Below are 13455 nucleotides of genomic sequence, written 5' to 3' on the forward strand. Positions count from 1 at the left end.
GCCCCGCGGCAGGAATACCATGCCCTCACCCCTGCCGGCCCCAAATCCAGCTCTGGCAACATGGGAGGGGGGCAGGGAAAGGTGTAACTCACTTTATCCCAACCTCCCTACCTGCCCAATCCTGTGGGTGGCCAGACGTGGGGGAAAGGGAGGGCATGGTTCTCCCTAGGGAGTGACTGGGTGAGGGGGAAACCCAGATAGGAACCCCAAATGGCAGGCAACAAAGGCAAACAGTGGAGGTCTCCTTCAGCCTGGCCTCAGGGCCAATGCCTTCTGGACTTCTCTAGAGGCTGCTGCTTCATGCCTCAGTCCATGGATTGCTCCCCATTCTGTCACCCTGCACACCTGTCCCAGCCTCCCCTTCTCTGCCATGCTCTATACTGTCTCTTCCTTCGCTGATGAGGTCCTTGAGCCCTAGCCGTCATCCATTCATTCAGCCACCCCCAGCCCCGCTCCAACCTGCTGCCCTGTATTTCCTGACCTTCCCTGACACCCTTCCACCTAGAGCCTATTGCTCATTCACCTACCAACCCCTTCCCTGCATTCCTTAAACGCTCCTCCAGGGTCACTCTCCTCCTGTACAGCTCCTTTGATCCTGGGCTAGAGCCCATCCTTCTTGGCCTGAGTAGTCCCTGAGGAGTCACTCCTTGGCTTCACCTTCATTCCCTTTCCAGCCTCTCTGTCTTCTCTCTGCCACCCTACCCCTCTCCTGCTGCTCACAGATCCCTATTCTAGTTCTTTTCTGTTCTGTCCCCTGCCCCGTGACATCCCCCAACCAACTTGAGTTGAATCCTTCAACCTTTGCACACAGATAACCCCCTCCCTCTGCATCTCACACAAGAGACCCTACATTACATCGATCTCATCCCACATGCTCCAGCCCCTGTACCGGTCATGGTCAGCACTTCGGAAGCGAGGCAGGATCTGGCGAAAGCTGCTGGTCCGGTCAAGTTTGGGTTGTGACTTCGTTCGTTTGATGGAGCTTTTTAGCCGTCGGCTCAGGAAGCCTTGCTGGGGGGGAAATGGGGATGGGGTGGGTTGGGGCAGGGTCAGTTCTACCTACTCATCCCTCAGCTGGTAGAGAGTCCCTGGATGAAAGTGGGATGGGGAAAAGGGAAGTCTCCAGAGGTGAGGAAAGGGGGATAGGAACCCTAATACCAGTTTGTCTTCCTTGCTCCCACGGGTACAGTGCAAGCACGCGTGCACACACACACAGACACACACACACACACACACACACAGCTTGGAGAAAGTGGGAGGGCTGGTCTCAGAATCAGGGGGGCAGAGCCAAGAAGGGGGAAACCAAAGAGGTGGGGAGACACACATACACACACTCTTTTTCTCAATCTCACTCCCTCTCTCCCGCTCCTGCCCTCTTTCTCAGACTCCTAGGGCCCCAGTTGGGGCTGGAGGGGAGGGGGCCCAGCTGAGCCACATCTGGTAGGCACCACTCACCGAGGGCCGGAAGGGCGCAGCGGGGGCGCCCTCCATGCTGTACTGCTTCCCCCCTGGGACACTCTTCCTCCTCGAGCGACCCAAGTGGTATTCTGGAGGGGAGAAAAGGGCCAGAAGGGAAGTTGGGGAGGGGGCCAGGAGGGAAGCTGTTAACCCAGGTTCCCACCCCTGACCCCAGTGCATGCCCCTCACCTCCCTCTGCCCCTCAGCTCCGGCCTCACCTACCCCCCGGAAAGCAGCAGGAAGAGCAGCGACGGCGGAGAGGCTGGCAGCGGGAAGGAGGGGGCAAGGAACCTGAGCAGGAGCCCCCTGAGGGGGATGGGGTGGGAGGCCTTAGGCCCATGACTGGGGCTGGCAGTCAGCAGGGGGGCATGGCTGAGAGGGTCAGTAAAACCTCAGTAATGAAGGGCACCAAAGATCCAGGGAGGCTAGGTCCCTGGTGCCCACCCACCCCAGAAGGGGCCAGCTGGGGGGAAAGATGGGTTAAAGGTCATTGCCCATAGGCAGGCTTTCCTCTTCCCCCTGCTGGGCACATCTTCCATCTGCCCCCCACCTCCTGGAACCCCTGTCTGTCTGGAGGGCCAGGGCTGCCTCCCATGACCCCCTCCCTGGACTGGAGGGGGAGGTCTTGGAAGAGACCTGTGAGGAGTAGCAGGAGGAGAAGCCGGGGACAGAAAATCCAAGGAAGGGGCAGGTGGGGGGAGGGGAGAAGAAGCCGGTTCCACGTGCACTGCAGTGGCAGGGGCTCAGAAGGTGGGGGAGGGGAAAAGCAAAGAATGCAGGGGAGTGGGCAGGGAACAGGAAGGATGGGCAGTGGCGGTTCTGGGGACTCCCAAGTAAGGACAGGGAGAGGAGGAGGAGGGGAGGTGAATGCGGATGCAGCTCAGCCTGCCAAGAGCCTAGAGGGATGGCAAGCTCTGAAAAAGGAAGCTGAGGCTCGGCTACAAGGGAATTTAGAGGGGCCCAGGGGCTGGAAGAGAATGTAAGTGGGGGGATGCCAAGCTCCGGCTCCAGCTCCAGAATGGCTGCCCAGGCCTGGGCTCCCCCCTCAGCCCCACAGTCACCACTGCAGCCAATGGGGGGGCAGGTGCTGCATCAGGGGCGGGGCCAGCATCTCCACGGCAACAAGAAGCTACAGGCTGGAAGGAGGGGGGTGGACCGGAAGAGCTGCCTGTTAACCCTCTAGGTTCCAGAACAGAACAAGGGAGGACCACAATTATATTTTCAGTCTGCTTCCAGAATTGCTAATTGCCTGCAAACTGCCCTAGAATCAGTCCCCAGCTCCTCTTTACCTATAAAACCCAGGTGTTAGAAGGTTTGCATACAAAAAGTGGACCCCATGACACCAGAACCCTATCACTCCCTCAGGAACAGGTGTATAGTACAGAAACATACACTGAGGTGTAGTGGTACGTGTATATGAGAACCACAATACAAAAAAATAACTGGGGATCTATGTGCTTTTGAGACATACAGACAACTGTGAGCACGGGCATAGTACGGATCCACATTCTGAGACCCTAAGGCCCACACACCCCACAGGATACATGCTTTGACATATGTGAGCACTACAACAAGGGAGTACATACTTGAACCCAGTTACCCACATGAGAGCTACTCGTGTGGACTTTGTGGCCCAAGTCTCTTGGGCAATCACGTGGACAGCACACTACAGAAATGGACCTATAACCCTAAGACGTGCATATCCCCATGCAGGGGAATTCCAGTTTAACCCCTGAAATACATGCTTGAGTACACCATGATCCTGACCACAGAAAGGTATCCCCATATCTCAGAAGCACAAATATCCTTTCATTCACGTGAAAAGTACAACCACATCCACTCTGTCTCAGGACAACCCCCTTTCCTCCCCCAGCCCTTCTCTCACTCTAACACAGGCATCCAAGATTGCCACCAGAGTAAAGAAAAACCAGGAGCAAATGTGTTAATTATCCTTCTGGCACACACTAAGCAATGCATCCAATGGTTCAGGATATCTCTTCCCTAGTAACATTTTTCTGCATTTCTCAGGTATGGCTGCCTCACTCTCATTTCAGGGAACCGAGCTCAGCCATTATTTTCATGTGCAAGCTTATCTAATAAAGGCATAAAGTCTAACTTTAAATGCATTAAAATTCTGCTTTGGAACTAAAGCATTAACAGAAGAACAAATTTGCTAATTGGCTTGCTTGTCTCTTGAAAGTAATATAACCTTACACATATTACCAAGAACTAAGATCAATGAACTCACTCATAAGTCACAGGAACACAGAGGCCACATACACATATGCTTATTAAAGACTTTTGTTGCCGCAGGAAAAGAATAGCAGAAACACAGAGGAAAGGGGGGCAGAGTGACAGAAACACAGAACATCGTTATTAGTGCTGCATGCAGTGACATGTACAGAGAAAATAACACACACCCGTATACACACACACACAGCAAACCTGAAAAGCATAAACTGTGATCCTGGGTCTCCATGTCCCATGCCTGCGTGATGTATACACACATGCACACACATAACAGCCACCTACACAAACCCGTAACACAGGCATTGTGCACACACCCACACATGTACACACCCTGTGTACACACACAATGGCACTCACACACACACAGCAAGGGCTTGGACTCCTGCCCCTCCAACATCTCTCATCTTGCCATCACCCACAGAACCTCCCCCTGCCCTCCAAATCCCTAACCTTTCCTTTGGCCTTTCTTCCTCTCCACACCCAGCTGGCAGCTCTCAAGGGGAGCCAGGGGAGGGAGGTTGCCAGAGAAGGGCGAAGAACAGGGTTGGACACAGAGCAGAGAAATGGGAGACAGAGCTCTGTGCTGGGGATATGAACCTCTAATGACAGTCCCTGCCATGACAGGCCTCACTGTGAGCCAGCCCGTATGCCTGAGTGGCCTTCCCTGATCTAAAACCAAGCCTGATCCTACAAGGCCTACAAGAATCCAGTGCCTTCTCCCATCTTCTTCCCTTTCTTCTTTCACAGATGACTTTACCAGAAGGCCTGACTCTCTCCTCCCCACTGCCTTCCCAGCTCCCAGACCCCTTCTTTTCCCACCATCTCTATCCAGTTCCCCATCTTAAGCTCTTATCCCCTGTTCTCTCCTAAGTCTGGCTCAGCTTTCTCCCACATTCCCATTCTCCAGCTATTCTTTCTCCCTGGCCTGCTCTCTGTTCTCTTCTTCAAGCCTCTCTCATTTCTTCGCTCCTATTCCCTCCCCACTTTTCCTCTTTACCCCATTTCTTCCCTTTTTGAGCTTTTCTGTCCCCACTTACTGACCAAGCAGGGCTTACACCTGCCCAGCCCAAAGGTGTTTCATACACAGTAGGATTCCAAGGAACACATTCACACACTCTCCCCCCCTACGCCACACCACCCACATCCAGACACGCCCTGGACACCCATACTGGGACTGACACAGATACTCAGGCCAGTGCTGGAACACACATGCAAAGACACACACCTGCCACCAGGGACACAGAAAATCCTGCTCATAGGGCCACACATTCCCACACACAGAAGGCTGACAGGAGGTGAGGCCCAGCCAGGGATATGCATGCTCAGGGTCAGAGGTGACATGGACCAGCATGGCCGCGAACTGCCCCACAAGCCCATGGCTGGCCCAACAGCCCCCTAGGCAGGAAACAGGCAGAGGCAGGATAAGACAGGACACACTTGCACAAGGCTGGCTGCACATGTGTGCATGAGGAACTGGGCCCCCGTGTGCACATGGCACCAACACACAGGAGACACGAGCATGGGCACGAACACACTCGCGGACACACGGGCTGCCCCTTCCACCAGGGGCTCCAAGATCCCACACACACCGGCCGCCCCCGCGTGCTCAAGACCCTGTCCACAAGAGGCCGGTCCCCGACCCTCCCGACCTCCGCTGTCCCCCTCCGGTTACCATAACTCCCCCCACTCGGAAGATGCAGCGAGAACATGCGGAGGGAGCAGCTGCTGCCGCCGCCGCCGCCACCGCGGCTTCCCCCCCCCCCCTCCCCGCGCCCACGCACCCGCGCGCCCCGCCCCACGCGCGCGGCGGCCTCCCCCCCCTCTCCCCCGCCAACGCGCGCTTTTTCCTAGACCCGCCCGGCCCGCCCTTACCTCGCACCGCCCCCCCGGGTGGGGGTCAGGGGTGGTCCCGGTTGGGGAAGGGGGCCCCGCCCCTGCGCGGGAAGGGCCAGGTGCGGAGTGGTAGAAGGGGGCGGTACGTGCCGGCTTCTGCGCCCGCCGGCGCGGGTGGGGGCCGGCGGCGGGCCCGGGACGGCCGGGAGCGGCCCGCGCCGGTGACGCCGCGGGAAAGCGGCTCCCTCCGCCGCCGCTCCGCGCCGCTGCCGCCGTTGCCGCGGGCCCCGCCCGCCGTTTGTTGCTAGGCGAAGGAAAACTCGCGCTGGCTGCCGTGCGCGCCTCTTGTACAGCAGACCCCGCGTCGCCCGGAGACAAGCGCGAGAGAGACGGGGAGGGGGGGCAATGGGACCCAAAACACAGGCCCACCCACCATCCCCTCCTGAAGCAGTGAACCCCCCCACACACACAAAAACCGCGAGAGATTCACGAAGGGCGCGGCTTTCTCACCTTCAGCAGAGGAGGAGGCGCCCTGGATTCCCCAATGCGCCCTCAACAGGTCGGCAGGCGACCTCTCCCGGCTGGGGAGAGTCACAGCCTCAAGCCAAACCCCTTTTTGCATTGGCCAGTCCCAGGTTCGCACGACCCGTGTTCCACTGCAGCATCCTCTATGCCCTTTACGACATTCCATGTTTTCCCTGAAGACCCTAAATGTTCACCCCATCATTCACTAAGCCCCCCCCTCAAAATACATATGCCCCTGGAACCCCTCCCAGCCGTCTAGTGAACCGCCCAATACAGCACCGTCCACGGCTCACCGTCAACTCCAACACACCCGGTTGTCCCCTCCACCCAAACACACAGGATGATCCGCCGGCAGAGACGCCCTAGACCCCTGAGGAACTACAGGATAAAGAGAAGGAGGGGGAATAGTCGGCAGATCTGGGCCAACCACCAGGACACAGAATAACAGGCTGCTGTTGAGCATGTGACTGCAAATTTTCCTGGCCTGGAAAACGCAGGTATACACACGTGCACACAAACACACACATCTCCCAGACAGAACATGACATACAGCAACAATACATATAACAACAACAGATGTTGACAGACATCCACACACATTTTCTCTTGTAAGCAGTCCACCTACCACTGACTTTGCCCAAAGAGATGTGCTAGCCCAACAAACCTCCATGGTATGGGGTTTGCCATGACAATGACACACATGCCGCGGACCACCCACCCACCACCCAAGGGTCCGCCAACGCCGCACAAAGACTAGTAGGGCCTGGAACGCCTATCAGAAGCTGGAGGAGCCAACGGGAATGGGGACAGGTCACCGGCGGCTCTGAAAGGGAAGAAACTGGTTAAGCCCGAATTTCCTGAGGGGAGGAAGGCTGGGGGAAAAAGGGCACCCGGGGTTGGGACGGATGGGGAACCAGGATCGCTGGGTCCAGGGAAGGGAAATACAGTGGGAAGGGGCAGTGGACGAGGGGGTTTCCGGGGGCTGAGGGCGTCTCTCTGCACCTTGGCTGCAGATCTCTGTTCTCTGCCTTCATCTCCCCTCACTGTTCCCATGGAAACCTTTTAAGCGAACTTCTCAGGAAGACAAAAATCTTTTTTTAAATGACTAAAGAGGGGGTTGGGGGGGCAGAAAGGGGAGGGAGGGGAAGAGACAGATGGAGAGAGGGAGAGAGTTGGAGAGACAGACCGAGCAGATAGCTCTACAGACAGAAAGGAGATGAGATGGGAGTCTGATGGACTTTCGCCGGGAGCAGAGAGGAGGGACGGGGTAATCAAGAGGAGTACAGAAAATAAAAGAAATCAGGGAGGAAAGAGAAAGGGGGTGATACAATTGCAGAAAATAGAAGCAGCTGATGAGAGGAGGAAAAAGGGGGCAAGAAAAGAAGGAGACCTCAAGGACTGAAGGTCCGGAAGAAGAATCAGGAGCATAGGGGTGGGGCAGAGGTCTGGGGGGAGGACAGGAACTAGGTCATTCTTTCCAAGATCCCAGACCAGGGGCTGGGAGGGGCAGGGGCAGGAACACACGGACTGGAAGCTAAAGATCTAAGGAGACTATTTTTACAAGCACCAGGAAAATAGTCAAACTTCACTGCTGGAGAGGAGAAAGGGAGCGAAGCCGACGAGGACCTACAGGGGCCTCTCACCCACAGCCCCTGTCCCGCTCCACCTTCCAGAGGAGGGCGCCATCTCCCCTCGGGAAGCGAGATTTTGTCTCCACCTTCTCCCGCCCCCGGCCAGCTCCCGCAGCTCCCCGACGCCCCCGCCCAGCCAGCCCCATCCACCTTCAGCCCTCTCCCCTCGCCTGTCCGGGGCTTGAGAGCCTGCTCGGCCGCCGTACCATGCTCGCCGTGGGGCCGCCCCTCCACCGGCACGGAGACTGTGCGTCTCAGCAGTTTGTTGCGACTGGACTCGCTCCTCCGGTCCCGGATCAGTAGGGGGTGTATCTAGGGGAGGTGGGGGTGTCTCAGATCTCCCTGGCCCACGCCGCCCTTTCCCTTCCTCTACCCCCCTCCGCCCCCTCAGGAAGGGCGGGCCTCCCTTTCCCCCCTAAGGCTGCCCACCTTCTGCCCCGGCCCCTCCACACTTGGTGACTGGATCTCTCCCTTCTCTCCCCCAGTCTCTCTCTCTCATTCCTTCCCGTCCCACCCTCTTTTCTCCCTCCATTTGTCTTGAAACACCTTCCTGAGAATTCTCCCAAACCCTACTCAGCTCTTCTGCAACTCCTCAGAAGTTAGCTACTTCCTGAATCCAGTTTTCCCTTGACCTTCAGTTCCTTCATTCTCCCTGCTTTCCTCCCAACCTCCCACCTCCCTTACCCCCTTCTCTCCCTCCGAGCCTGTCACGGGGGTAGCAGAAGCTGCATTTATAATCAGGATCCACAGCTTGTCTCCCTCCCACGGCCCGGCTTGCGGCCAGACTGGGACCCAACCTCCCCTCCCCCTAGAGGGCCTGGTCACCTTCCCCCACCTTTCATCTCCTTCCATCACCCGACCCAACATCTCTCAGTTCCCTTCTTCCCCTCAGCCATCACCTTTCCCTAAGCTTCACACCCCACTCCCCCTGTCCACCTCCATCCCTACCTCCATACACCTCCACCCCTGCAGTCTCCTCCACCTCTATCAAGAGCCACAGGAACAGACCCCTCACTATCTCCCAGCCCCAGTTCCACCACCCATCCAATTGCAACTCCCTGTGTCTGTTCAGGCTGCTCATTTTCCCAGTTCCATCTACTCCCCCTCCCACACACATGCCCTTCCTACTCCAGACTGGCCATTCCTATTGCCCCTCAGCTTGCTGGCCACTGGTCCCTTCAATCTGTCCCTATCTCTGTCATTCCTTCATTACCCCAATCCATTGTCTTCCCACTTCATCCCTATAACAGTCCCCACTCTTGGTTCCAGTTTCCCCCATTTCTCCTACAGACTCCAAACCTTGATCGAGGGGTTTGACCACAGTCACTCAAATCTCTCCCAATGGTGTCCAAAACTTAGACTCCCCAAACCACCTCCCCTTTCAAAGTCACCATATCCTCTCCTTAACACCTCTACTTTACTCTGTGGCCTGGAAGCTGTCTACCCAGCCATCTCTCCACACTCTCACCTGCCCCCACAGGTCCCTTGACACTGTAGTTAGCCCTGACTCAAATTCTAACCCTTCCTCATCACACTATTCCCGACAACTTTCAGGGCCCATTTCTCATCACGTTTGGTTTTCCAGGCTACCCTACTATTCTTTAAACTTGTCCCCCAAATCACCCCCATTCCCTGACTCACACTTATGGGGCACGCTTCCAGTTTTCATCCTCTATTTCCTCCAATGGACACTCCTACTGACCCAGCTCCCAAATCAGAACCCACACTCCTCTGGCTCTCAGATCTCCATACCTGGCCACCACCTTCCATAAGAGGCCTCTGTCCATTTCATCTCCTTTACTCTGGCTAGACCCTGCCCCTACTCCACTCCTACTCCTTTAGATAACTCCACATACTCCCAGTTCCCCTCCCTTATATTCCTTCCTGATGTCCAACCATTCCCTTGCAGAAGCCCTCTCAGTGTCTCTCTAAACCTTGATCTCAGTCACCCTCCCAGTCTTCACCCCCATCATGCCAAGATCCACTGACCTCAGTCTTCTCTCCCATTACCCTTCAGCTACCGAAAACCTCCTCTATCTCCTGCCTTTTCTCTGGGTCCTGCAATTTATCCTCCTTGCACTCTGCCCCCTGATGGAGAAAGGACTGGGAGTCTTGCTCAGTGGACAAAGCAGAGAGGCGTCCTGAAGATTACTTTGGTGGGGAGGGCTTTCCATGTCTTCACCCCTTCTCCAAACCTTTCAGTTCCCCTTCCCCATTCTAACCTATCCTACAATATGGACAGTGTGAAAACAGGAGTCCCCCCACCCCAAAATCTTCAGAACCACATCTCCTCCCCCACAGAGTTCATAACCCTCAAAGACTCCCTTCCCAAAGTGAGAGGATGACTACCCCTCTTGTCACACTCCAACCCAAGTCTCAGTGGCCACCCTTCTGCCATTTGCAAATGCTTCTTCTTTGTCTGCCTTCTTTGTGTCTCTCTCCCCTTCACTAATGAGGACTCTCCCCATTCTCCCACATGCCTTTCCCCAGCCTTCTCACCCCACTCACCTCATCCTCATCCAGCATGAGCAGCTGGTTCCCCGAGATGATGCAGAACCGAGGGTTCCAACCAGGACGATCATACGGGGAATGAACATATTGGGTTCGGTGCATAGAGGGTCCCCGTACATCTGGGGAACAGAGACACACAGAAACAGTAAGGGAGGCTCTATGCATTTGGAAGCAGAGGTCTAAAATGGCAAGAAGAGAGTCCACAAAGTGAGAAGGGGACCCCACCGGCCTTCAGGAGATCACAGTTGAAAGTGAGGCACCTGGCAACACTAAAGGAACACAAGACAAGCATTTATACATAGCGGAAAAGAGGAGAGGATCACATCACAGAAGGCTCTGGAGACTTGGGGGAAGAAATGCAGAGGTTCAGGGATGGGAATTATATGACAGAGAAGGTACACGTTTGGGGGCAGAGAAAGAAGAAGGAGCTCTCCATCTACTTCAGGAAAATAAGGTGGAGATGCCACAAAATTGGCAGGAGAAAAACAGAAGTTGGTGTCAGATATCTGGGTAGAGGAAGGCATCCAAATAGCTGCAGAAGACAAGGACTTGGAAGGTGGCACCATCCCTCTATAAAAGAGTATGAGGAAAGCTACACAGCTGTGGGAAAGAAGGATGGGGTGTGTGTGTAGGAACACTGGGATCATGAGATTCAGAAGGCTAAATATCTAGAAAAGAGGAAGTCGGGGAGCTTACCTGTTCACAGAGTCAGAGACATGAGAGGGTCTCCCCTCCCACCTCTCCCTTCTCTGTGCCCTCCTCCCCAGTTCAACCCTGTTCATCCTTTAGGGAAAGTTCTGGTTCTTCTGGTGGTAAGGAGAAGATGGCTTTTGTCGGCATCTGGCTGTGGAGGGGCCAGGGCAGAATGTGGGAAATATGCCCTTGTTTGGACGAGTAGAGACCAAATTTATCTCTTCCCCCATTCAGTGCCCAGAGATTCAACACTGCCCCCACCACCTCACTCCACCTAGTCTCAATGGACAGGATGGAAGCCACTCCATAGGTCAGGAGCCTTCCCAAGGCACAGTGAAGAGCTTGAGGAAGAAAGAGGTCGGGGGAAAGAATGGAATATCCAGGCCTGGTGACATAGAGGGGCCTCCAAAGACGAGAGCTGGAGATGGGAACAAAACTTTCAGAAGAGAGAATAGTAGACCAAGTGTCACCCATGGCTGAGATGAGCCCAGGGTCCTCCTTCCCCAATTGTGTTGTTCTTGCCATGCCGCTCTTCCTGCAAACTGCCTCTCTTTTAAACCCCAATGCCACATAGGCCCTATTGAAGTAAGAGAGATGTCATATTGGTGACAGCAAAGAGAAATTAGCTTAAGGTATCAGATTTTAGATGGAAAAAAAGATCAAACTCTGTCACGTTTATGGGATAACCATGAGTATATTGCAGGAGAACTGGTCTTTGAGCTTCATTCCAACAGAATGCACTGAGTAGCAGAGTTTTGCAAATTCAGCCCTTTTCTGTCTATAAATATATCTCTCAAATTTACCCAGCCTCCAGATCACAGTGAGCGATGAACCCTCAGAATGTCCACCATCTAGAAACCACAATACTTTGAAACTCTATCTCAATCCATTTCCAGAGACTAACTAATGTTCTCTAGATACAACGATCACCAATATCTAGCCTCTGAAACTACAGACATTGCTGGCAACATGCCCACCGCACTTAAGACACTTGGTATACTCAGAAGAGAAATCTGTTGATACACATAAGCATCCTGGGAAAGGGCTGGTTCAGGCTGCAGCCAAGGGAGGCAGGTTAGACTTCAGAGGGCATCTTTCTCCTGGCAGCAGGGAACTTAGGAACAACTCTAGAAACACACACACACACACACACAGTCTGGACTTGGTGAAGAATGATTCTGGGAGGCAGATGCAAGAGGCAGAGGAACATGACTGAGAAAGGGAAAATTTTTACTAGCGTGAGAAATCCCTTAAGGGCTGAGATGGGGATCCCTTGTTCTAATCATCAAAACCTGTGTCTTTGTACCCCAAATCTCCAACACCCCAATAAGTAGAGGAGACAAGAAAAGAGAAATGATAATAAGAGTTGAGGTATTAAGGGAAAGTGGGTAGGCACAGACTTGTGGTGACAAGGAATGGTCTGGGGGACAAATAATAGGAGTAGATATAAAAGAAAAGGAGGCAGAAATGATGGTAAATGCCTAGGGGCAAGGGAATACACCTGAAGGGCTAGACTGGACATGTGTCAGAGCAAAGGAGGCAGACCTAATGCGGGGGCTATGACAAGGGGTCAAGACAGACTAGTAGAGAAGCGATAGAGATATAAGGGAGTGACCACATAGAAAAGAGATAGAGAGAGGCAATGGACACCAGAGAGGGGACTGATATAGGGGAAGGACAGAAGGGGGACTCATATAAGGAACGGACACCATATTGGGGGAAAGATATAGGTGATGGACAGCAGAGGAGGGAGGGGAATGGAATAAGAATTGGCGGGGTGGGGAAGGGGTAAAAGTGATGAAGTGAAGACAGCATTAAGACCCCAGAGGTTACATTTCACTGGTCAAGAGCCTTTAAGAGGGTCAGAGTCTGGGGCAGGATCCTAACCTGTCCCCTACTCCCATCACTTAATTTTACTTATATTGCCACCCCACCAAGCACACATAATTTGGCCCTCTCCCTGCCCTGGTCTCCCCTCCCCCACCATTCCATCTCTCTTCTCTCTTCCCTCCATCTGGACCCTCCATCCCCCCGCCCCCCACTGCCTCCCTCTCTCTCCATCTGGCCCCTTCTCTCCCTCCATCCTCCTCTCTTTTTCCACCCCTTACCATACTCTGAGTCCCCCACCAAATTCTCCCCCCACATCTTCTTGGCTTCTCTTTTCACCCCTATGTTTTCATTTCTCCCTCCTAGCCCCTCTCCCAAGACTCTGTCCCTCTATTTCCTTGATGTTTTCCTCATCACTCAGCTCCCACCCCCAAATTATTTCTGCAGCTTTTTCCCCAACCCAATCCTTCTACCTTCCCACCCCTTTCTGGCGCTTTCTTTCCCCTTCATCATTTTCCCTTCAGCCCCCTTTCAAGGCCCATTTCCTGGCCCCTCCGTCCCTTATCTACCCCTATCCCTCTGGCCTCCAATCCCTCCTTCCCGGTTGCTCCCACCCCTGCCTTCCCGGTCCTCCCCTCTCTCTCCATTTCAGCCGCTCCCCTCCCTTGGCCCCGACTCTCCCCCGCCCCCTGCCCCTCCCCCTGTTGCCCCCCATATGGCCCTCCCC

General features: G+C 54.6%; 1 protein-coding gene across 1 annotated transcript in view; it reads right to left on the reverse strand.

The window, feature by feature from the left end:
• SYNGAP1 (synaptic Ras GTPase activating protein 1) overlaps positions 1–10419 on the reverse strand; it is a 31156-nt gene extending 20737 nt beyond the window's left edge. Inside the window, 4 exon segments of the mRNA XM_017853633.1 lie at positions 890–1011; positions 1456–1547; positions 7904–8009; positions 10206–10419. Of these exon segments, the coding sequence (XP_017709122.1) occupies positions 890–1011; positions 1456–1547; positions 7904–8009; positions 10206–10373 (488 nt within the window). The 5' untranslated portion in view covers positions 10374–10419.
• Between the last annotated feature and the right edge of the window lie 3036 nt (positions 10420–13455).

Source organism: Rhinopithecus bieti, unplaced genomic scaffold (genome assembly GCF_001698545.2).
Source record: "Rhinopithecus bieti isolate Rb0 unplaced genomic scaffold, ASM169854v2 scaffold_36553, whole genome shotgun sequence".
Lineage (NCBI taxonomy): Eukaryota > Metazoa > Chordata > Mammalia > Primates > Cercopithecidae > Rhinopithecus > Rhinopithecus bieti.